Raw genomic sequence first — 24,673 nt, 5'->3', positions numbered from 1 at the left:
CTGGAATTTGAGGGCTATCTGGCTGCTACTTCTGTCACTCAATTGATCGCTAGGGTGGATTCAGCTATCTGGCTGGCTGGGCGGGTGTTCCCTTTAATCACTGTTTCACATGCGTCCCTACCGAAGCTGCGCGCTTGGTCGATTAGGATGTCCTTTGCCGGTAGAGAAGTACTGATCTTCGTTCAAGGTTATACGAGTAGCTGCACTGCCCTGCTACAACCTCAAAACAAGTACCAAGACCCCTATCTGGCTTGATTGTGATTATGATTATTATTAATTAATTTAATGATCTGATTTTTTCATTTTATGATTATTAATTCATGCCGCACTGAGTTGTTCTGCGAGTGTGTATCTGTTTTGGTCAGTTTAATATTTAACAAGACCCCTATCTGTCTTGATTGTGATTATGATTGATTGATTATTAATTAATTTAATGATGTGATTGATTCATTTTATGACTATTATTTTGTGCCGCACTGATTTGTTCTGCAAGTGTGTATCTGTTTTGATCAGTTTAATATTTAACAAGACCCCTATCTGTCTTGATTGTGATTATGATTGATTATTATTAAATTTAATCTTGGGAAGTAGGAAGACCCAGTGGACTCAAGTCACCATGGGGGGGAAATTTACTAAATTAAATTTGTAAAAAAATAGGTGTATTTGTATCCAGAAATACACTTATTTTTGACATTTACTATCCCGAAAATACGGCAATTCGTATTTGTATTGATGTGCTATCAATACGAATACGAATTGCCGTATTTTCGGGATAGTAAATTAAAAAATAAGTGTATTTCTGGATACAAATACACCTATTTATTACAAATTTTCTTTAGTAAATTTCCCCCCATGTATCAACGCGACAGAACAGCGGCCGCTAATGCAGCTTTTTGGTGCTGAGTGACAGCCCCAGAGACAGCGGTGCCGCATGAAAGAAAGTGAAGAGATGGAATACCATGTGGATCCCACTAACTCTGACGTTTCACCAAAGAAAATTGATTGTTGCAGCCCAATGGGATTATTTGAGAAATTCATGGTTTAATATTAAATTTAATCTTGGGAAGAAGGAAGACCCCGTGGACTCAAGTCACCATGTATCCACGCAGCAGAACAGCGGTCGCTAATGCAGCTTTTTGGTGCTGAGTGACAGCCCCGGAGACAGCGGTGCCGCATGAAAAAAAGTGAAGAGATGGAATACCATGTGGATCCCACTAACTCTGACGTTTCAACAAAGAAAATTGATTGTTGCAGCCCAATGGGATTATTTGAGAAATTCATGGTTTATTATAAAATTTAATCTTGGGAAGAAGGAAGACCCCGTGGACTCAAGTCACCATGTATCCACGCGACAGAACAGCGGCTGCTAATGCAGCTTTTTTGTGCTGAGTGACAGCCCCAGAAACAGCGGTGCGGCATGAAAAAAAGTGAGGAGAGAGCTGGAGAGCTGTTCCAACCAGAAAGGTCAGGGAGATCACATTCTCACCAAGAATGAAGATGGTGATGGTGACACAATTCTAGAAGAGGACAGAGAACAATCTCATGCACACGAGACCACTGTGCTTGATACAAGACAGACCAGAGTCCACCTAAAGGTGTGGGCTAGTACAGCATCCCTAAAAGTATCAAGGCTCAAAAGAAAAAGGCTGCAGTGGCAGACTCCCAAATTAATGCAGGGTGAGAGCTGCAGTGGCAGACTCCCACATCAATGCAGGGTGAGAGCTGCAGTGGCAGACTCCCATATTAATGCAGGGTGAGAGCTGCAGTGGCAGACTCCCAAATTAATGCAGGGTGAGAGCTGCAACCAGCAGTGGGCGATTGGTGCAGCAATCAATTACTCTCATTAGTGGAATGCAAACAAAGTCCCACATATGAATGACTCTCAGCAGTAGGAATAATGAATGGTGATGCAAGATGGAATTGTCCTTGGGCCCTCCCACCCACCCTTATGTTGCGAAAATAGGACTTTAACAAAATAGGACTTTAACAAACCAAACATTTCAGCGATAGTGCGTACAAAACTGTGGCTGAAATGAATGGTTTGTTTGGGCCCCCACACAAAAAAAAACAATTCATAATATCTCCCTGTATAAACTGGCTCTACAGGGACAAGATGTCATCGTCACTCATCATCATCCTCCTCCTCCTCCTCCTCCTCCTCTGATTCCTCACCCCCCTTAGTCTGTACTTCCTCATTCTCAGAGATTATAAATTTGTCCCCGCTGGACTCCACAATCACAGGTCCCGTTATAATCTCCGGAGGCAATTCCTGGTCTTCATTGAATAATTTAGAATTCATTTTTATAAACATCATTTTCTCGACATTTTTCGGAAGCAAATTCCTTCGCCTCTCACTGACCAGGTTTCCCGCTGCACTAAATGCTCTTTCGGAGTACACACTGGAGGGGGGACAACTCAGGTAAAATAGAGCCCGTTTGTACAGGGGTTTCCAAACTGACTTTTTTTCCTGCCAGTACAGGTAAGGACTGTCTGAAATGTCTACTTGGATGCTGTCACCAAAGTAATCCTCCACCATTTTTTTATGGTGACAACATCCAATGCACCGACAGTAGACATGTCAGCAATCGTTGTCAGGTCCTTGAGTCCGGACCGATGTCCAAACTCCCTCCTGCCTGCCCTGCATCCCCACCAGCAGGTTGTGTGGGAAATCACAGCTGTTTCCTCACAGGCACAGGTGGGGGAGAAAATGAAGGAGGAGCTGGGGTCGTGTCACGGTCCCCTTCAAATGACAATCTCCTGCAGCAGGTCTTTGTACCTTTGAAGACTTGTGTCCGCCAGAAACAGAGACACAACATACGCTTTAAACCGAGGATGGAGCACGGTGGCCAAAATGTATTCCTCTGACTGTAACAGACTGACCACCCTCGTATCCTGGCAAAGCGTATGGAGGGCTTCATCCACAATAGCGACATGCTTTGCGGAATCGCTACACTTTAGCTCCTCCTTCACTTTCTCCAGCTGCTTTTGCAACAGCCTGATCAGGGGAATCACCTGACTAATGCAGGCAGTGTTGGAACTGACTTCATGTGTGGCTAGTTCAAATGGCTGAACCTTGCACAACACGGAAATCAGCCTCCACTGCGCTTGAGCCAGGTGTAGCCCCGCTCCTCTGCCTATATCGTAGTTGGCCGTGTAGGCTTGAATGGCCTTTTGCTGCTCCTCCATCCTCTGCAGCATATAGAGGGTGGAGTTCCAGCGCGTCAGCACCTCTTTTTTAAGCTGATGGCAGGGCAGGTTGCAGAGTTTTTGCTCCCGCTCCAGCCTTCGGCAGGCAGTGGCAGAATGCCGAAGTGTCTGCAAATTTTGCTTGCCACCGCAATCATCTCCTGCACACTCCTGTCATTTTTTAAGAAATGCTGCACCACCAAATTTATTGTGTGGGCAAAACATGGCACGTGCTGGAAATTGCCCATGTTTAATGCCCGCACAATGTTACTGGCGTTGTCCGACACCACAAATCCCCAGGAGAGTCTAAGGGGGGTAAGCCACAAAGAGATGATATCCCTCAGTTTCTCTAAGAGGTTGTTGGCGTTATGCCTCTTCTTGAAACCAGTGATACACAGCGTAGCCTGCCTTGGAAGGAGCTGGCGTGCAGGAGATGCTGCTGCTGCTGCGGAAGGCGATGCATCTACCCAGTGGGCTGTCACAGTCATATAGTCCTTAGTTTGCCCTGATCCATTTGTCCACATGTCCGTAGTTAAGTGTACAGCCGCATTTTTCAGGGCACTGAGGACACTTTTTCTGACGTCCCTGTACATTGCGGGTATCACCTGCCTAGCGAAGTGGAATCTAGACAGGATTTGGTACCGGGGACACAATACCGCCATCAACCATTTAAATCCAACTCCATTGATGGCGGACACCGGACGCACGTCTAACACCAACATAGCTGTCAAGGCCGCAGTTATCCGCTTTGCCATAGGATGACTGCTGTCGTATTTCATCCTCACTGAAAACGACTGTTGGACGGTCAATTGCTTAGTGAAAGACATAGTGGTCTTACGACTTCCCCTCTGGGATGATAACTGACTTCCAGGAGCAGCAACAGCAGCAGCGGCAGTAGTAGTAGGCGTAGCGCTGCAGGATCCTTCCGGAGGAATCTATGGAGTCATTCATGCAGGTGAGATGGACTGCAGGACTCCCCCCAATCCGGAAAGAGGAGGAATTTGACGAGAAGGGAGTTGGTGGTGTGCTTTTCAGGCACTTGGCTCCAAAAGGAGGACCAAGTGATTTAGGTGTCGCTGGACTGCTAGCCGTAGTTCCTGAACTAAACACTGAATTATGACGCTTGCTTAGGTGATGTCAAAGGGAGGTTGTCCCTCGGTGGCCAAGATCCTTACCCCTGCTTATTGGAGTTTTACATAAGCTACAAATGGCAATACTTTTGTGGTCCGGATTCGGATAAAAAAATTCCAGACCACAGAGGTGGATTTATTGGTCCTTTGTCCAGGCATGATGATGGGCTTTTTCATCCCATGGACAACAATTTTTTCACCCCCAGGTGCCTTATTCCCCCTGGTGCGTCATTTAAGCAATCCAACTCTCCATCCTCCTCGTCAACTTCCTCCTCAGTGCCAGCTACATCAATATCCTCCTCCTGGTGTACAACATCACCTTCATTAATAAAATCTGGAACTAGACTGTGGGTGATCCTTCCAGCATATGCAGAGGGCGTACTGCAAATGGTGGAAGGAGCCACCTCTTCACGCACAGTGATGGGAAGGTCCGGCATCACAACCACCGCCACCCTAGGACTCTCCTTGGGGATTTGGGATATGTCTTTAGAAGGCTTTTTTCAGATTTATTTTCAGAGGTTTTTTTCTGGGTTTTTTTCTGAAATTTTTTCAGACTTTTTTGAGTCGGTGTCAGCCTAACTCTCTTTAATTTTCTATTGGGCGAGGGGAGAGGAGGAGGACTTTCATTGTCATGTGAAGCTGCACCACTAGTCATGAAGTTAGGCCATGGCCTTAGCCGTTCCTTGCCACTCCGTATTGTAAATGGCATATTACCAAGTTTAAGTTTCTCTTCCAACGATTTACATTTCATATTTTGATTCCTTATATGGAAGTTTGGTTTCGATTGTACATGCCCTCTGCTTTCACACTGGGCATCGGCCGTGGCAGACGACTTTGTTGGCATTTCATCGTCTATGTCATGACTAGTGGCAGCAGCTTCAAAACTATGAGGAAATGGATCTTCATCTTTCCTTTGTTTTTTAACCTCCATATTTTGGATCTCCATTATTTTTGTGGAGTTATGTCACAGGACAGCGCCACTGGAGTGCATTTAATATGTCAGTAAGTATGCACCAGCAGGCAGTTATTATTACAGATATGGCAGTATTAGGCACCAGACAGGCATATACGGCAGTATTAGGCAGTGAGCCCCAAAACAGACGGTAGATACAGCAGTATTAGGCAGTAAGCCACAGACCAGACAGGTAGATACGGCAGTATTAGGCATTGAGCCACAGACCAGACGGTAGATCCGGCAGTATTAGGCAGTGAGCCCCAAAATAGACAGGTAGATACGGCAGTATTAGGCAGTGAGCCCCAGACCAGACAGGTAGATACGGCAGTATTAGGCAGTGAGCCCCAAAACAGACGGTAGATACGGCAGTATTAGGCAGTGGGACCCAGACCAGACAGGTAGATATGGCAGTAGTAGGCAGTGAGCCCCGGACCAGATGGTAGATACGGCAGTATTAGGCAGTGAGCCCCAAAACAGACGGTAGATACTGCAGTATTAGGCAGTGAGACCCAAAACAGATGGTAGATACGGCAGTATTAGGCAGAGAGCCCCAGACCAGACGGTAGATCCGGCAGTATTAGGCAGTGAGCCCCAAAATAGACAGGTAGATACGGCAGTATTAGGCAGTGAGCCCCAGACCAGACAGGTAGATACGGCAGTATTAGGCAGTGAGCCCCAAAACAGACGGTAGCTACGGCAGTATTAGGCAGTGGGACCCAGACCAGACAGGTAGATATGGCAGTAGTAGGCAGTGAGCCCCAGACCAGATGGTAGATACGGCAGTATTAGGCAGTGAGCCCCAAAACAGACGGTAGATACTGCAGTATTAGGCAGTGGGACCCAGACCAGACAGGTAGATATGGCAGTAGTAGGCAGTGAGCCCCAGACCAGATGGTAGATACGGCAGTATTAGGCAGTGAGCCCCAAAACAGACGGTAGATACGGCAGTATTAGGCAGTGAGCCCCAGACCAGACAGGTAGATACGGCAGTATTAGGCAGTGAGCCCCAAAACAGACGGTAGATATGGCAGTATTAGGCAGTGGGACCCAGACCAGACAGGTAGATATGACAGTAGTAGGCAGTGAGCCCCAGACCAGATGGTAGATACGGCAGTATTAGGCAGTGAGCCCCAAAACAGACGGTAGATACTGCAGTATTAGGCAGTGAGACCCAAAACAGATGGTAGATACGGCAGTATTAGGCAGTGAGCCCCAGACCAGACGGTAGATACGGCAGTATTAGGCAGTGAGCCCCAAAACAAACGGTAGATACGGCAGTATTAGGCAGTGAGACCCAAAACAGACGGTAGATACGGCAGTATTAGGCAGTGTGTCCCAGACCAGACAGGTAGATACGGCAGTATTAGGCAGTGAGCCCCAGACCAGACAGGTAGATCCGGCAGTATTAGGCAGTGAGCCCCAAAACAGACGGTAGATACGGCAGTTTTAGGCAGTGAGCCACAGACCAGACGGTAGATACGGCAGTATTAGGCAGTGAGCCCCAAAACAGACGGTAGATACGGCAGTATTAGGCAGTGGGCCCCAGACCCAGAGGCGGGCTGGGCCGGGGGGCAGGGTGCCATGCGCCCCCCGGGCCGCTTTACAAGTTAGTGCTGCGGGCCATCGTGCCGTCTAGGTGATCCAGAGCATTGTCGTCCTCCTTCAGCACTTGCTTCTCCATACAACTGCAGGGGCCGCGGCTACAGGAAAATGGCCGCCGGCCCCCTGCACTGAGGACATGTCCTCAGTGCCGAACAAGTGACTGACTGCCTCCAGGCAGCACCACACTGCAACAGCCCAGGATGGAGAGGGGTAAGAGAGGAGGCGGCAGGTCGGACACATGCTGCTTTAGCAAACTATGCAGTTGTTACTGTAAGCAGCATGTGTATAGGTACGGTGCAGGGGAGGGAGGGAGGGGTAGGGAGGGTGTCTGTCTGTGCCTCTGTGCTTTGTTTTAGTAGGATGGGGTGCATGAAATGTCTGTGTCTATATTATGATATGTATGTGTGTGTCTATATTATGATATGTCTGTGTGTGTCTATATTATAATATATGTGTGTGTCTATATTATATGTATGTATGTATGTATGTATGTATGTATGTATGTGTGTCTATATTATTATTATATGTATGTACTGTATGTGTGTGTGTGTGTCTATTATGATATGTATGTGTGTGTCTATATTATGATATGTATGTATGTGTGTGTCGATATTATTATATGTACATACCCTCCAACTGTACCGATTTAGCCGGTACAGTACCGTTTTTTAATGGTCTGTACCGGCTAAATCTAACTGTACCGAATGTACCGATTTTTTTTTGTGGCCAGCGCCTCTGGGAGTTGCAGTTTTGGAAACTGTCATCGACATCCAATCAGAGTGAGATTGAAGCAAGTTACAAGCAGAGCTATGTGATTGATGCTACAGTGAGCCACTGAAAATGCGATCGACTTGACCAATGAGGGCTGTGTTGGGAAGAGTGATGTGAGCTGCGGCCAATGAAGCGGCTAGTTGTAGGCTGTGTGAGTGCGGAGACTTGGTGACAGTAGCCTCTTGGACATTGTGACTGTGCGCATGCTCTTCCGGGTGTCGCGGTCTGTGCAGGCTGATACGGGACATGGCTGCAGCTCCGCTGGATGAGATGCCCGTGCCCTGCGCCAGCTTCTTCTTATACCTTGGCGTACTAGTGGCTTCCTGGTGGGGTGTGAGGGCCGCCCCACACCTGATGTGCGGTGACCGGGTCTGGGTGCTGGGGAGTGGAGCGCAGGTGAGTCCTCCCCGGGGTTAGGGTGGCATGGTGAGAGTATAAAATCATGCTGAGCAGGGGATACGGGCAAGCAGCATGGAATAAAAAAAAATTTACAGTACACATTCGGAAAGGGGGGTTGACCACACCCACTTCACCTGTGGCCACGCCCACTTCACACATGGTCACACCCCCTTCCCGAATGTCTACCGATTTCTGCCCTTCAGATGTTGGAGGGTATGTATGTGTGTGTGTGTGTGTGTCTATATTATGATGTGTGTGTGTGTGTGTGTGTGTGTGTAATATGATATGTATGTGTGTGTGTCTATATTATGATCTGTATGTGTGTGTCTGTGCGTGTGTGTATTTTTACTTTATATGTATGTACTATACTGTAAAGTCGCCCATACACTGCCTGCGACGTCTCGCAGCAGTGTACGGACACCCGACGGCAGGGTTACATGCGATCCGTTGTGATGGATCGCATACGTCCGTGCTTCCCGCCCGCCACAGAACGGGTGGTCGGACGGCCAGCCGGTCCGACCTAGTCGGGACCGCGCATCGGACCCGACTGCATGTCAGGAAGAGGCAATTTAACGGGCCAATTGGTCGCATTCGGCCAAAATCGGACCGAATCGCCTTGATGTATGGGGGCCTTAAGTGTAATACCCTAGATAGTAAAATCATTCTATGGCATATCAGAATTTTTAAATGCAGACTTTACTTTCTCAGAGTTTCATAGTCAACCGTGTCCCATCGACTCAGGATAAATATAAAAAAAAAAAAAAACCCTTTGTATATTTATCGTGATGACAGGACATGGATGACCCTAAAACAACGAGAAAGAAATGTCTGCATTTATATTGAAGTGATGTGCACTGATCTTATGACACACGGTGCGATGGACAGATGCGATGAGATGTGCGCTCCTGCACACATTTTGCCCAGCCCATTTTTCCCAGCGTAACTACCGAGGGTGCAGGGGGTGCAGCTGCTATGGGGCTCGAGCTGTTTCAAGGGCCCGCAGCTTCCCCTGCACCCAGTGACCTACTGTCCTGAACAGGGGCTGGCTGGCAACTTTTAGCCTAGGGGGCAAGTCCAGAGCACTGGCCCATAATCAGCCAAGTCACCGTCGGAAGGAATGCTTTTGCGCGCCGTAGGCGCGCCGAAAAATTAGGGGCATGGCCTATCATAAGGGGCGTTGCCTGTGCCATGATTGTATTGTGTACCTGCAGATTGCACATTTTAGCGAACCTTGTAATACCCATTACACATAAAGCCACATGCCGTAATGCCAATTACACATTATGCTGAACACCATGATGCCAGTTACACATTACGCCCAACACTGCGATGCTAATTACTCAATACACCGCACACTGTGATGCTAATTACACATTATGCTGCACACCTTGATGCCCATTACACCCCATACTGTGATGGCAATTACCCAATGCTCCCCACACCGTAATGTCCATTACGCCCCATACCATGATGCCCATTACACCGCACAATGTGATGTCCACAGTGCCAGATATGCCCCCACAGTGCAAGATATTCCGCCACAGTACCAAATACACATATGCCCCCACAGTGCCAGACACAAATGCCGCCACAGTGCCAGATATTCTGCCACAGTGCCAAATACGCATATTCCTCCACAGTGCCAGATATGCCCCCAGAGTGCCAGAGACACATATGCCCCCACAGTGCCAGAGACACATATGCCCCCACAGTGCCAGAGACACATATGCCCCCACAGTGCCAAATACACATATGCCCCCACAGTGCCAGACACATATGCCCCCACAGTGCCAGATACACATATGTCCCCACAGTGCCAGATACACATATGCCCCCACAGTGCCAGATACACATATGCCCCCACAGTGCCAGATATGCCCCCACAGTGCCAAATACACATATGCCCCACAGTGCCAGATACACATATGCCCCCACAGTGCCAAATATACATATGCCCCCACAGTGCCAGATACACATATGCCCCCACAGTGCCAAATACACATATGCCCCACTGTGCCAGATACACATATGCCCCCACAGTGCCAAATACATATATGCCCCCACAGTGCCAGATATGCCCCCCACAGTGCCAGATACACATATGCCCCCACACAGTGCCAGATATGCCCCCACACAGTGCCAGATATGCCCCCACACAGTGCCAGATATGCCCCCACACAGTGACAGAAACACGTATGCTGGGGTGAGGGGGGGGGGGGGGGGAGAGCGCTTACCCACTCGCTAGCTGCGGGCCGTGCTGCGGCTGGATCAGCTTCTCCAGCCCTCCTGCGCTGGTGGCCGCGGCTTCCAGAACACGGCCGCGGCTACAGGAAAATGGCCGCCGGTCCTGCACTGAGAACATGTCCTCAGTGCAGGGGGCCGGCGGCCATTTTCCTGTAGCCGCGGCCGTGTTCTGTAAGCCGCGGCCAGTGCAGGAGGGCTGGAGAAGCTGATCCAGCCGCAGCACGGCCCGCAGCCAGTGGGTGGGTAAGCGGCCCGGGGGGCATATGGCACTCTGCCCCCCGGCCCAGCCCGCCCCTGGTCCTGAAGTACTTCAGCCGGGCTACTCCAACAATCCACATGCTGCTGGCCCAACACCAAGCTTCAGAGATTCGCGTTCCGCTGTGGAAAGCAAGTCAGATGCTGTCCTCAGCATAGGCTTTTGGCCATTTCCGGGAGCAGGCGCCGCTACATCCACCAGCAAGAGCAGCCAGCAGCATTGAAGCATGGCTGTGGTCGGGGGTATAGGCTACATGTGCCATGCTCCCCAGGACAGTACAGCACAGCAGCGGTGCAGGCTTGCAGAGCAGTTCAGTAGCAGCGTAGCACAGTGTCAGCCTGCTGCTTCAGCTGAGCAGGGCCGGTGCAAGCCCCCCGCCCGCCCCAGGCAAAAAAAACGCGCGACGCCCGCCTGCCGGGGAGGGGGGGAGGAGGGGGGGGGGTGGCGGCGATACTGCGGTGGGCGATTTCCCCCCCCCCCCCCCCCGGAGCGCAGGTGGTGCTGCACAGAAATCTCCTTGGCGGGGAGCGGGCGGCGCGGGGGGAGTAGCTTAGTTTCATGCCACGGGCGGGATGGGAGCGTGCGGCGCGTGCAGCGTTTTTTTATAACACGGGCGGGATAGGAGAGGGGAGCGGGCGGCGCGGGGGAGCAGCATTATTTCATGCCACGGGCGGGATGGGAGCGGGGAGCGGGGGGAGGAAGGATGAAGAATCACAGACTTACCTGCTCCCTGCTTTCGGGTACCTCGGCGGCTCACTACCGCCCTCCAGCGGCCGGCGCCCTAGGCAAATGCCTAGTTCTGCCTAGTGGTGGCGCCGGCCCTGCAGCTGAGATGCTATCGAAGCTGGATACAGTCTACCAAAAGTGCGGGGAAGAGTGATTTCTGCATTGTCCAGCCAAACATCACAGCGGCAGTGCAGGTACCAGCTACTGTACCCTTCTTCAATAAATCAAATACTCCCCTCTCTGAGCTCAGAATAAGGGTTATTGGGGGGGGGGGGATCTTAGAATGCACACCCAAGATACATGAGGTGCTATCATGCTGGGACTTGTAGTTCTGCAAAGAAAAATACATGGTGCAGATGCACACTCCATATTATTAATCAATAAATCAATAATAGAGGCTCTTGGTATATTAATTGGCCAAGAAATATTTGCCCACCAACCAGCTTCACGGTGGCCTCATTTCTGGTGGGTCCCTAATACTAAGTTTGAATCTGGGGCGCAGAACCCCGAAAAGGTTGGCATAGGCCAGTCACCCCAGGGCAGCACACAAGTGAAAAACTAAGCTAAAGGTGTATTAATAAGAATGTAGCAGAAGCTAGAGGTTAAAAAGTGAAGTGCTAGAAAGTATAATATATTAGTGGGAAATAAATAGTGCTAAATAAATGTTAGGGTGTGCCACCCCGAAAGCAACTCAGCCACACCAACCCAAGGGGAGCCGCGCCCCAAATCCATCCCCAAGACTAGCAATAAATGTAAATTTTAAGTCTTACCTATATTGTGCCTCCAGTTTGCAGTCTGGCTACCAGGGACCAAGCTGGTAAAATAATATTCAAATCAGGTGGGGGGGTTGGTGTGGCTGAGTTGCTTTCGGGGTGGCACACCCTAACATTTATTTAGCACTATTTATTTCCCACTAATATATTATACTTTCTAGCACTTCACTTTTTAACCTCTAGCTTCTGCTACTTTCTTATTAATACACCTTTAGCTTAGTTTTTCACTTGTGTGCTGCCCTGGGGTGACTGGCCTATGCCAACCTTTTCGGGGTTCTGCGCCCCAGATTCAAACTTAGTATTAGGGACCCACCAGAAATGAGGCCACCGTGAAGCTGGTTGGTGGGCAAATATTTCTTGGCCAATTAATATACCAAGAGCCTCTATTATTGATTTATTGATTAATATGGAGTGTGCATCTGCACCATGTATTTTTCTTTGCAGAATAAGGGTTACTTTAAGCATAGATAGTGACATGCAGCTCAGCCTCTTCTGTTCACTGGCAGGTCACATAAAACACTCCTGACAGGGTATTTAAAACTTCCAGCTAATGTTTGTATTTTTCTGCATGAGCAATTCAGCTTCAGTGGGAGCTGGCAACAAATTAACTGTTTGGGATCACTACATTGGGCACAATTGACTTATGGTTTTACTTTTACTGTAGTAGTTATAGTAGTAGTAAGATTCTGGTGTACATGTATGATTACGTCAGGGTTGCCGAATTTTAAAAGCTCCTCTCCGGGAGAAGCCCGGAGAGGAGACTTTCAGCAGGAGCTCGGGGGCGGGGCTTAAATGTGACATCATTAAGCCCCGCCCCCATGAAGTAAAGTTACTTAGTTTGCCTATCTCCGTGGAGGGGGCGGGGCTAAATGAGGCGATTATGGTGCTTTAGCCCCGCCCCCTCCCCGGAGATCTGCAGACATAAGGTAATTTAAACGCCGCGGTCGGGGGGGGGGGAGGCGCAATCAGGGGGGGGGAGGCGCAATCAGAGGGGGGGAGCGGGGGTCCCCCAGAATCCAGGAGGGTTGGCCACCTTTCCGAGTGACCCGATTTTCAGGACCCTCCCGGCCATTCCGGGAGGGTAGGCAACCCTGGATTAGGTGTTATGGAGGAGTAGTGGTATCAGAGCGAGATGCGGTCAGGTTGCTGGCGTTTAGATTACCGACACCAGCATCCCAACTGCTGTCAGAAGTCCAGCGCCGGAAACCTCAAAAAAGGATCAAGATACAGACAGCAAACATCGGTTTAGGCACTATTAGGAAGGTTAGGGTTAGGCTGCATTCCCTATAAGAATTGATCCCACCCCCTTAACAGACCCCACCCCAATTAGGGCTGCTTATCTGTCCCAATCAACCCCTGTTAGTGCCCACACACACTGCAGAAAGTTTTAGCCCTAGACTGGCTAAAAAATATTGCGTTCAAGGTCAAGCTCAAGTTTAAGCCAGTGTTGCCGACTTTATAATTCTCCTCTCCGGGAGAAGCCAGGAGAGGAGAGTTCCAGCAGCCGATCAGGGGGCGGGGCTTATGTGTAACGTCATTAAGCCCTGCCCCCATGACAGCAAACTGCCGAATTCACGAATCTCCGTGGAGGGGGCGGGGCTAAAATGACGCGATTGTGACATTTTAGCTCCACCCCCTCCTCTGAGACCCGAGGATTGCGGCATTTTAATGCCGCGATCCGGGGCACAGGGGGGGTCCCCCCTGAATCCGGGAGGGTTGCCCACTCTTCCGGGGGACCGGGAGGGGGTCCCGATTTTCGGGAGACTCCCGGCCATTCCGGGAGAGTCGGCAACCCTGGTTTTAAGCCCCAGCAGCAGCACCAACACACCCTCTCCCAACCCACTACTAGACTGGAGTGAAGATGGCGGGTGCAGCAGCCGCTATTTAAAGCCTCGCGAAATCCGGCGACGGGAGATGACATTCTGACCATGCGGACGGACCAGAGTCAGGCGGGAATCTCCGAGCGCTGCTCGGAACCGGGCTCGGAATGATGACGTCCGTGGGGGCTCGGATCTCTGGAATCCGAGTCTGCACATCTCTACTTTAAACAACCAACCAATCAGCTCCTACCTGCCATGTCACACACAGGGTGAGATTTAATAGGATGAGAGATTCAGAAAGTGAGAGATTTGGTAAGAAATCTCCAGTTTTTTTAAAGCGGCAATAATTTACACTGCAAAACCAGTTTGGTTTTGCAGTGTAAATGATTGCCGCTTAAAAAAAAACTAGAGATTTCTTACCAAATCTCTCACTTTCTGAATCTCTCATCCTATTAAATCTCACCCCGAGTGTTTGAAAGGTACTTGTGTAGTTTCACGGCGCCCGATATATCGGATGCGATATCAGCCGATATATCGATGCGATCCGAATCGATTTTTGACCTGTTCATAATGATTTTAGATAGTGTGGCAAGCGCAGTCCGCTCGCCACGCTTTGGGCTCGGTGGCTCACTATGCTCTCCACACTATATGAAATCAACTCCATGCGTAGTGGATAGTGGGGTTCTGGACAGGTCAAAAATCGGTTCAGATCACATTGATATATCGGCCGATATTGCATCCGATATATTGGGCGCCATGAAAACACACAAGTACCGTTTGAAAAATATCAGGCAGGAGCTGATTGGTTGGTTGTTTATCACTATTTTATCACTTTTGAAGTTTAGTGTATCTGGCCCAATGTATGGTAGTAAACAAACTGTGGAACATCAGTGTCCCCATAGAACAGTTGAAATGTATATCTACTTTATGTTTATCATGGGTAATCTGCCCACATTCAAAATGGGGACTAGGCATTCATAGCTCATCTCTGCTCTGTTTTGTAATTGGTCGAAGCATTAGCAAACAGCCCCCTTCAACCAACCAGCTTTGCGTAAGCGTAGCACATTGCCAAAGGGCGCAGCGATTGGTCATAGAGTTCAGGACAGTGACTGGTTGTAATCATATAACGAATTTGTCGTTTGTCTGTGATTGGATAAAGTCTGCACTCCGTGGGCCGTGATTGGTCCGGAGAAGGAGGCCGCTCACGAAGTTTCTGGAGTGCGGAAGAAAGATCTGGAAGGTTCTGGAGGTGGGGCTGTGTCTGTACAAGTGGTAGGCTGTCACTGTATTGAAGCAGAGTAGTCCTCAGAAGCCGTGTTCACAGGTATGTATCTACAGGTGTACGATGTGCTGCATAACGGGGACTCGGCAGATCGCAATGTGGGTTTAGTTGCTATAAGGGAGTTCTCATGAAGCTTATGTACATAGGCGCGGGGCATAGCTGGGCGACAGGCAGCTGCTGCTCTCGGAGAAGGGTTATTGTTTGGGTACATTTGTTTCCTAGGTTGGGGTTTACGGATATTTACAATTGTTACTATATATGGAGGGGTTACACTGAGATGTCCGAGTATGGGGGGGGGGGGGGGGGGGGGTTACATTTCTGGGGGTACCCTGTGTGATGTTTCTGTGTATATGGGGAGGTTATGCTTTTTGTTACTATATATGTAGGGGTATGATTTATGATGTTACATATATATATATATATATATATATATATATATATATATATATATATATATATATATATATATATATATATTGGTGTGTGGGTACGCTTTCTCATACTGTGTATATTGTGGTTGGAGTACACTCTCTGATGTTATTGTGTATATATGGATGAGGGTACCCTCTGATGTCATTGTATATATGGGGTATGCTGTCTGATGTCGCAGTGTATATGGGGGTGGCGGTATGCTGTCTGATACTGCATATATGGTGGTATGCTATGTTACTGCATATATTGGGGTGAGGATCATGCTGTATTACTGTATAATGGCCATGGAGTTGTGTAAAGTAGGGCAACTGTGTGCCAGGTTGTTCCCATGGCACTGTACAAACAATATACATAACTTGATGGATAATTACAATACATGTGTACACTGGCATAGACCAACTTTCATCCAGCTATTTGGGGGATGTACTAAGGTGTAGGCGGGCATATTTGGAAAAGGATGAGCACGTGCGCTATGGGGATCACCCTTAACATCGGGGTGTTAATATCGCATAATGGAGCTGCTTTAATGCTATTTTGGCTTCAGGATGGCGAATTAAAAGGCCGTCATTCCATAGGAGGCAGCTGTCATTCTGCATGTAAAATATGTGTAATGGTCTTAGCAAGAAGTATACCAAAAATATAGTTGATATGTGCAATAATTTCAGAAATATTAATATAAAAGTCATTTTCTCCCATTATAGTCAATTGGCATTCCTTATCTGCAGACAAGACTGTCATTCTTTTTAGTATGTCCGCTATTTGGTTGGTTGAACTGTAAATTAATACTGAATGGGAGCCAATGACAATCAGCAAGTTGCTCATTAACACAGGAAATTGGACACAAACATTCAGTGAATTTGTTGAAATTGAACAGATTCAACTACAGGAACATTTCTGACAAACAGTTGTCCGTTTCTGGATTTTGGGAGCAAAATGCATGTACTTCCATCCAATACCATATTTTTATTCCATCCAACCAACTTGCTGGATTATGGGATAATAGTTGGTTTGATGAATGGACAGCATTAGGAACATACAGCAATGGAACTGCATAATAGGTATGAGGAAGGCTACAAAACAGTTCAGTACTTGTTGAGTCACAGTACTCAACATAAGAGTCTGCATAAATGAATAGATAGTATTCCGTTGTTTAGCACTCATAAAGTGACCGTAAGCCATTCACCGATGGTTGTTCTAGTTCACCCAACACTATTGTGGATCTCGCCCTCACAATGCAGAGGATTACCCTTGTAAAGCTTCTTCTCCCATCTCTAATGACAGTTAAGACACCCAAAAGCCAGATTTCTGCTCACACCTTAGGATCCTGCAAGCAGAAATCCGTGATAAGTAATTGGTGCCCAAAAAACACCCTGTGTCTTTTAGACTGGAGCTGAGCCATGATAAACAATTTAATTTCCCCTAAGAGTTGCCGAAGGGGTCTTCATTAGAGACACAGGACTAAAGTACAGGTGGCATGTTTGGTGGTAAAGAAAGAGAACGGTTTCCCACTAAACTAATAAGGGGTCAGGATGTTGCATAATGAGGGATCTATAAAGCATAAGGGATGGGTTTGGCCACACTGTCAGATATTACTGCTTCAACCTGGAGCACATCATGTTGCGGAGGGGTGGGGCACATTGATACTGGTTATAAAGAACGCGATTGCTGTTGGCAGCTTATAAGAGAAAGGTATTGGACACGGAAATCACTGTACAGTCAGGGTGGCTGTACTGACTGATGCATGTAGGAGCAGTATGTATAAATTAAGTTCTCTGCATATGGAGAATGATGCATTTTAGGACACTTTGGGGGGGTATTCAATATGGGATTCTGACTGTCGGAACATCCTGAACAGTCGGAATCCCAGGCTACTTTTGCCTAGCTTGCCTGCAACTTGACCTCCGGTATTCAATGTTCCAGATGTCGAGTTTCGGAAAGTGGGCGTGTCTGCAAAAACTGCCGTGAATTCCAGGGCCGTTTCTGACACAAAAAAGATCTGATTTGTTTTAAAGTCTGATCTATTTTGTCGGAATCCACCTTCAATGCTATTGAAAATGGCAGAATTTTATAGGCCGCTGCCGCTACTTCCCCTGGCGGAAACGATGTTGAAACGATGCCCCCCTTTATTGAATATTTCTTTATAAGACTATGGTTCATGTTTATATAGAACATTTCTGTGGAATCAGATTTCTATCTATTTACAGGTATAGTGTGTAGTTGTATACAGTGTACCCTAGACCTATTGCAATATATAGAAGACCCTATCCTTGCAGCCTTTATCCATAATTTGTTTGTAAAAGTCTACAGGCCCATATACATTATGCAAGATTGTACACAATTGTTATGATTTGAGTCAGTTCAGTACAATATTGTATAACGTGTACACACAATGTGTGGTAAGATGCACACTCCCATGCATCTTATTAGACATTGTATGGTAGTCCTGCTTGCAGTGTTGACTGTAAGATATTGGTTGATGCTATGCACATATTATGGTCATTGCATAGAGCAGTGATGGAGAACCTTTGGTGCTTAAGCTGTTGTTTAACTAAACATCCCAGCATGCCCTGCTACAGTTTTGCTATAGGTCCACGCTAAAACTGTTTCAGGGCATGCTGGTTTGTGTAGTTTAACAGCTGGAGTTCCATAGGTTCTCCATCACTGGTATAGTGTGTACATAAAATAGCACATGTCCAGGACAGCAAGGGAAATTGTATACATTCTCTTGTTGTACCCCATCGCTCTAATGTGTAAAATAGCCTGACAAGCTTCAGGAAGTGTAGCTACAGTAGCTTCCAGCTATTTCATTGTCTAGATTGTAGCTGTTTATCTTTGCATTTGGTTTTGTTTGCTTATCCACCCAGGCACCTGATCTCTAACCTGTGCCCAGCTTGCATAATCTGTATATGTTCCCACTGTCTATCAAATGGATGTATGAGCAGAAATGGAAACCTTGGTGCAGCACCACAGCATTCTCCCTGTTATTAGCTGCAGGGCCAGTGCTAGGCCAGTGTAAGGGATCTCTGTCAGCTGACACACGAATGGTATGGACGTGAGATCCATTTAAGTCTTCTCCAATGTGGGATGCAGGGGGTAGATTTGGTTTGATGGTGGCAAAATGTTCTTATTGTTCCTTAATGTAAAATAGAGCATTATTTAATTTTATTCTTGAGTTGATTTTAGATGTAGAAGTGATAACTCCCACATTGGAACCAACACACACACACACACACACACACACACACGTACTAGCAGCTGTGTGGAGACGTATAAAAGGCAAATTCTATTGCCCACTACCTGCGTTCTAGGTTCTGCTCATATTGTCTGATTTAAAATAGTTTCCTTGTGTCAGGTATACAGCTCTTTTAGCATACAGAAACTCCTTCATTAAATACATTTATTACACTTAACGTCTATAGTTTATTAATGCATTTTATTCTGTACTCCCGCAGTTGTGCGCTGAGACACCAGTGACCACAAAGTACAGTCAGAAGAATGGGCAAAGATTACTACAAGATTCTTGGACTGGTACGGGGGGCCTCTGAGGAGGACATTAAGAAGGCATACAGAAAACAGGCCCTGAAATACCATCCTGATAAAAACAAGGACCCTGGCGCTGAGGAGCGCTTCAAAGAAATTGCTGAGGCCTACGACGTGCTGAGCGATCCTAAAAAGAAGGAGATATTCGACAAATTTGGGGAGGAAGGTATGTGTGTGTTATCACCTTGATTGTACCCAGATAGGGCACAATGCCAACAAGAAAGGAGAGTGTTCAGTAGATGAGAATGTGAACAGATTACATATGTCAGATCAGACTATGGGCCTGATTCTGGTTGACTGATTAACCCCCCCTTTCAACCATGCCGGGGAGGGGTTGTTATGAATACTTATCCCTCGGAAGTAATTGGAGACTGACTTATTATTGCGGGCTCCTGGACGAAGACTGGGCGAGTGGCTGGTGTCATGTGACATCAGCCGCATTTACATGGAGATGCCTATGAAATGCTGGGCGTTCCCATGTCGGAGCGCCATATAAGTGTACCACGTCCCCTCGCATAGCTTGCTGTGTTTGCCATTCTTTGGGCACTGTTATAATCTAACGCTATGCCCATATGGATGGTAAAGAATGAGTCGAGTGTGTGGTTTTTTTTTTTTTTACATTAAAAAATCATGAAAAACTCATGTCCACCTTTTTGATTGTCTATGTTGACACTGTAGATCTAAAGCCTAAATACCAATTCTAATCTGATCACATCTTCAGGCAGATTGTTACATACAAGTCTGGCACACTTGCATACCACACCTCTGTGGGGTTTCCCACTGCACCAGTGTAGACAAGTTTTACTTGGACGTGACGTGATAATGTGTGAGCATTTCATCTCGGGATGTACTGCACCTAAAGACTGTCTGATATAAAATAGTTTATAAGTGCGATACAGCTACATTTGATCATTTTACCTGGGGTCTGGTATCCCACACTTCTGAGTATGGCTCAGTCTATTATCAGACCACAGATAGGCCACCCGCAGGAGTGAGGTGAGTAATGGTAATGTGACCTTTATGGCCTTAACATTAAGGGGGAAATTTACTAAAGGAAATGTGTAAAAAATAGGTGTATTTGTACCCAGAAATACACTTATTTTTTACATTTTCTATCCCGAAAATACAGCAATTCATATTGATGTGCTATCAATACGAATTGCCATATTTTCGGGATAGAAAATGTAAAAAATAAGTGTATTTCTGGGTACAAATACACCTATTTTTACACCTATTTTTTACACATTTCCTTTAGTAAATTTCCCCCTAAATCTCCAGATACATAACTTTTTGAGATCAGTTTGTCCATAGTGTATTCCATACAAAGTTTTGGGTCAAATTATCTATTAACTGAGAGAACAATTACTGATCCTAGAGATCAGTAGGAGATGTGTGTGTGTGTGTGTGTGTGTGTGTGTATATATAGAAACCTCAGTCTACAGGACCTGACCCGTCGTAAACTGTCAGCACACCAGACATGCCCAGATCTGCAGAATTCTGTCTCTAACCGCGTCACCTCTCTGCATCCTTCCCAACAATTTGATTCTCTTACCTTACCTTGTGTGTGTGTGTGTGTTATATATTACTCCTTACTTTATGGGATTATTTAATAACTGTGCAGATAGTATGTATGTATGTGCGTGCAGTGGCACATAGCAAGTTTTTATTATCCTTAATTACATTTACATATTATTGGATGGTGCATTAGGGTACAGTACAATATTCATGGCTACAGAATACATATCTTTATGCATTTTCGTAAACTCTAAACTTTTTCCCCTTTTCTTTCCTACGCTGTTAACAGGTCTGAAGGGGGCACCAGGTGGCGGAGGATGTGGTGGTACCAATGGGCCATCATACAGTTACACTTTCCATGGAGATCCTCATGCCATGTTTGCAGAGTTCTTTGGGGGTCGCAACCCATTTGACAACTTTTTTGGACGTAATGAAGAGGATATGGACACTGAAGACCCTTTCTCAGGGTTTGGTATGGGAGGCTTTGGCCATTTAGGTGGCTTTCCCAGGTCTGTCCCCGGTCGACGTGAACCAATGTCTAAGAAACAAGATGCCCCAGTGATTAGAGAGCTTCCGGTCTCTCTTGAAGAGATTTTCACTGGCTGCACTAAGAAGATGAAAATCTCACACAAACGTCTGAGCCCTGATGGGAGAAATATTCACACAGAGGACAAAATCCTGACCATTCAAGTGAAAAAAGGATGGAAGGAAGGCACAAAGATCACCTTCCCCAAGGAGGGAGATGAGACCCCAACCAACATCCCCGCAGACATTGTGTTTGTCCTGAAAGACAAACCCCATTCAGTGTTCAAGAGAGACTCCTCTAACTTGGTGTACACAGCTAAGATAAGCCTACGAGAGGTGAGCATGCCAAATATTAGCCTGGTCTCCTAGAGTCCCAGGAGCCATGTAATCGGTGCATGTAGCAAGAGTGACATTTCTATGATGTCAGTGGGTACACAGCTTTTTGGACTCCTAAAATACTGTTGGCTTCTAGACTTCACTGACACCCAAATCTGACGTTGTATGTGGCATTTTGCTAATCTTTGTGATCTCACTCTTAAATGGCCACTGAACTTAAAATGAGGTTCAGTGGTTCACTCTTTCTGTGAAGTAATTCTTCCTCAAATTTCCCCTGAATCTTCCTCCCTCTAGTGTCAGTGCATGTCCTCGTGTTCTGCTGCTGCTCTTCCTGTGAAGAATGGCTCCCACCTGTACCTTGTTAAAGCCCTTAATATATTTGAACGTCTCTATCATGCCCACACACACACTTTCCCTTCTCTGCTCCAAAGTATACATATTAAGATCTTTGTCTTTCCTGGTATGTTTTGTGATGTAGGCCATGCACCATTTTAGTTGCCCTTCTTTGTACAGTCTCTAATGTATTTATATCCTTCTGGAGATATGGCCTCCAGAACTGAACACAATACTCTAGGTGAAGTCGTACCAATGACCTATACAGTGGCATTATTACTTCTTTCTACCGCTGATACCTCTCACTATGCAACCAAGTGAGAGGTATCAGCAGTACCTCTAATCCGATGAAGACATTATATCTAATAAGGATGGTCATTAACTTAAGCTCATGAGTTTTCAGTGACGTTTGTACTTTTTTTAACTATGGTTATCTTTTCTTGATTTGGTTATTTATTGCTAATTTTAGCGTGAAAGCAGTCCTACAATACCGCATCTAGTGGAATACTTTACATTGAGCAGGAGTGTAATGTTCATTCTAGAACCCTGCATCTTTCTAAACCCGTGCAGTTCCTCTTCCTTCCTGGAGTGTCGCTGTGCTGCTTCTAGCACAGGTCTGGTCTAAATGTCTGTGCTAAAATACAGACCACACTGTGCTCAAAGCACCACAGCAAAGAGCGATGCTAAAGACAGGGAAGAGGAACTTTTTGGAAAGGGTTTTGAAAGATGCAGGTTGCTATTAGGGGAAATTTACTAAGATGAGAGTTGTATTTCACATGGGATGTTGCTATGGGCAACCAATCAGCTACTATCTGTTATCATTTTAAAAGGTGTTAAATAAGTAGATTCTGATTGGTTGCCCATAGCAACATCCCATGGGAAATAGAACTCCCATCTTAATAAATTTCCCCCTTAGCATCCAATGAAAAACTTTATATTCACAGAACATTCCCTGTTCTGCACAGTGTACGGTTCAGTATTGTAGTATTTCATATCTGATCATGCCTGTTATTACTTTTTATCAGGCTCTCTGCGGTTGCTCCATCAATGTCCCCACCTTGGACGGGCGTACCATTCAGCAGGTCATCAAGGAAATAATCAATCCAGGAACCAAGCGCAGAATCTGTGGAGAAGGACTTCCGTTACCCAAATCACCTGACCAGAGGGGCGATTTAATAGTGGAGTTTGACATCCGTTTTCCTGACCGCCTCTCTGCTGCTTCTCGGGAAACACTAGGAAGGGTGCTACCTGCGTAGTGAGCAGTGGCCCCAAGAGAACATAGACCAAAGCGGCACTGAAGGGGTCATTTTACGTCTTCAGTGCAAAATAAACTGGAAAAGGGTGGAGGTTATTTTTAGAGCACACAATTACAATAGCTACAGTTCTTACATTTGTTAATCGGCTGTCTTTATAAAAAGCAGTAATGCACAGACATTTTCTAGCTTAGAGATGCCTGAAGCCTACACTCGGGAATATCCATGGAAATTTGTATTTCTTACATAATATGCTTTTGTTTTGCGTTTGCAATTGAAAAAAAAACACAAAAACAGACAAACCGCTTTGCCAACGGCCATTGTATACAGGGACAGTAATTGCACCAATGACCAAGCTGTGTCTTCTGGGTGCAGAGGTGTTTTTTTTTTTTTTTTTCTTAACCATTCCTATTGTAACAATATGTAGTAACTCTACATTGAATGTATAGTTCAGACATGTTGCTAAGTAATTTTAGTCCAAATGGAGATAAATCTGAGCCTTCCCTCACACATTTTAAGCCAATCTAAACACTAATGCTGTGTCTTAAAGGGACATTGTTGATACAAGACTCTGAGCTATATCTCTACCAAATTCTAAAAGATCTAGTCTCATCTCGCTTTCTGACCGTGTTTAACTGGAGTGCTTGTTATGTTACATGTTTGTTGCACTGCTTTTTAATTTTTTTTTTTATTTTATAAGCTCAGTTTAAATTGGGGCATGCCTGGAAATTTTTGCATTGTTTTTATGGGTTAGGGCCTTTTTTTTTATTTATTTTTAATTTTCACCCCTCTATTCCTCTCCCTTTCATTCAACAGTTGCAGTTTGTGGCTCAGCCAGTAGCTGGCGCAGTGGAGCTATATTTGCTTTTATTCTGAAATCTTACCGACTTTGTCATTCGAATGAGGGTGGGACTTCTTTGCTTTGAAAGTGAGGAACTAACAGGCGCACTCCAGTGTCCTCTATATATAAATACATTTGTATTTGTTGTGTAAATATTATATATATAATTTTATTTTAATCACTTTGTTCTGTGTTTAACATTGCTGCAGTAAATACGTGAGTTGCAGACTAAATAGGAGCGGTGTGCTAGGGATGGATTGTTGAATGACCTGTCATGTATGGAGTTTGTATGCTGGAGTATATCTTGTCATGTTTGTATCTGAGAATGAGACTTCCTAGTGCTGCCTATATTGCCAGAAGCTCTGTGTAGGCCATTGTTGTTTCCATAGAGTTGCTGGCCCACCAGTAAACATCTCCAAGAGAAGGAGGAATGTCTTCTCGACACTCAATAAAGTATTTTCATTAAAATGGTTTCATTATTTTACTTTGAAGTCTCAAAAGACATTTCTGTAGCTAAAAAAAAAAAATCAAACTGTTGATGTTAAGCGGATCCATTCTCTATACCAAGATTCAGAACTTTTACACATTGGGCTGCATTCAAGTCGAAGGGGTTAAAAAGCGGGGGATTGCTGAAAGTAAGGGACCTTCGCCATTTAACCCCCGCGCCAGCCGTTCACCCTATTCAATGTTTCAGGGAATCCTCGCTGTCAGATGACAGTGAGGATTCCCCCAACAGCGAGGCTCATGGTTAATG

The 24,673-nt window shown here is 46.2% G+C and overlaps 1 protein-coding gene across 2 annotated transcripts in view; it reads left to right on the top strand.

Moving 5' to 3' along the window:
* The window catches only part of DNAJB1 (DnaJ heat shock protein family (Hsp40) member B1), a 59,459-nt gene extending 35,072 nt beyond the window's left edge, over positions 1–24,387 (top strand). The window contains exons 1-4 of one of the 2 annotated variants that reach the window (XM_083184994.1): positions 15,033–15,186; positions 19,029–19,282; positions 20,921–21,492; positions 22,851–24,387. In XM_083184994.1, coding sequence (XP_083041120.1) covers positions 19,072–19,282; positions 20,921–21,492; positions 22,851–23,081 — 1,014 coding nt within the window. In that variant the 5' untranslated portion in view covers positions 15,033–15,186; positions 19,029–19,071 and the 3' untranslated portion in view covers positions 23,082–24,387. Of the gene's footprint in view, positions 1–15,032; positions 15,187–19,028; positions 19,283–20,920; positions 21,493–22,850 lie in introns of those variants that run through there. The other variant, XM_083184995.1, reaches the window with a different exon arrangement.
* Positions 24,388–24,673: the final 286 nt, after the last annotated feature.

The sequence above is a fragment of the Crinia signifera genome, chromosome 4, assembly GCF_055691185.1.
Source record: "Crinia signifera chromosome 4, ASM5569118v1, whole genome shotgun sequence".
In the NCBI taxonomy this organism is placed as follows: Eukaryota; Metazoa; Chordata; class Amphibia; order Anura; family Myobatrachidae; genus Crinia; species Crinia signifera.
The sequence above is the reverse complement of the archived record's forward strand: the minus strand, read 5'-3'. Positions and strand labels throughout refer to the sequence as shown.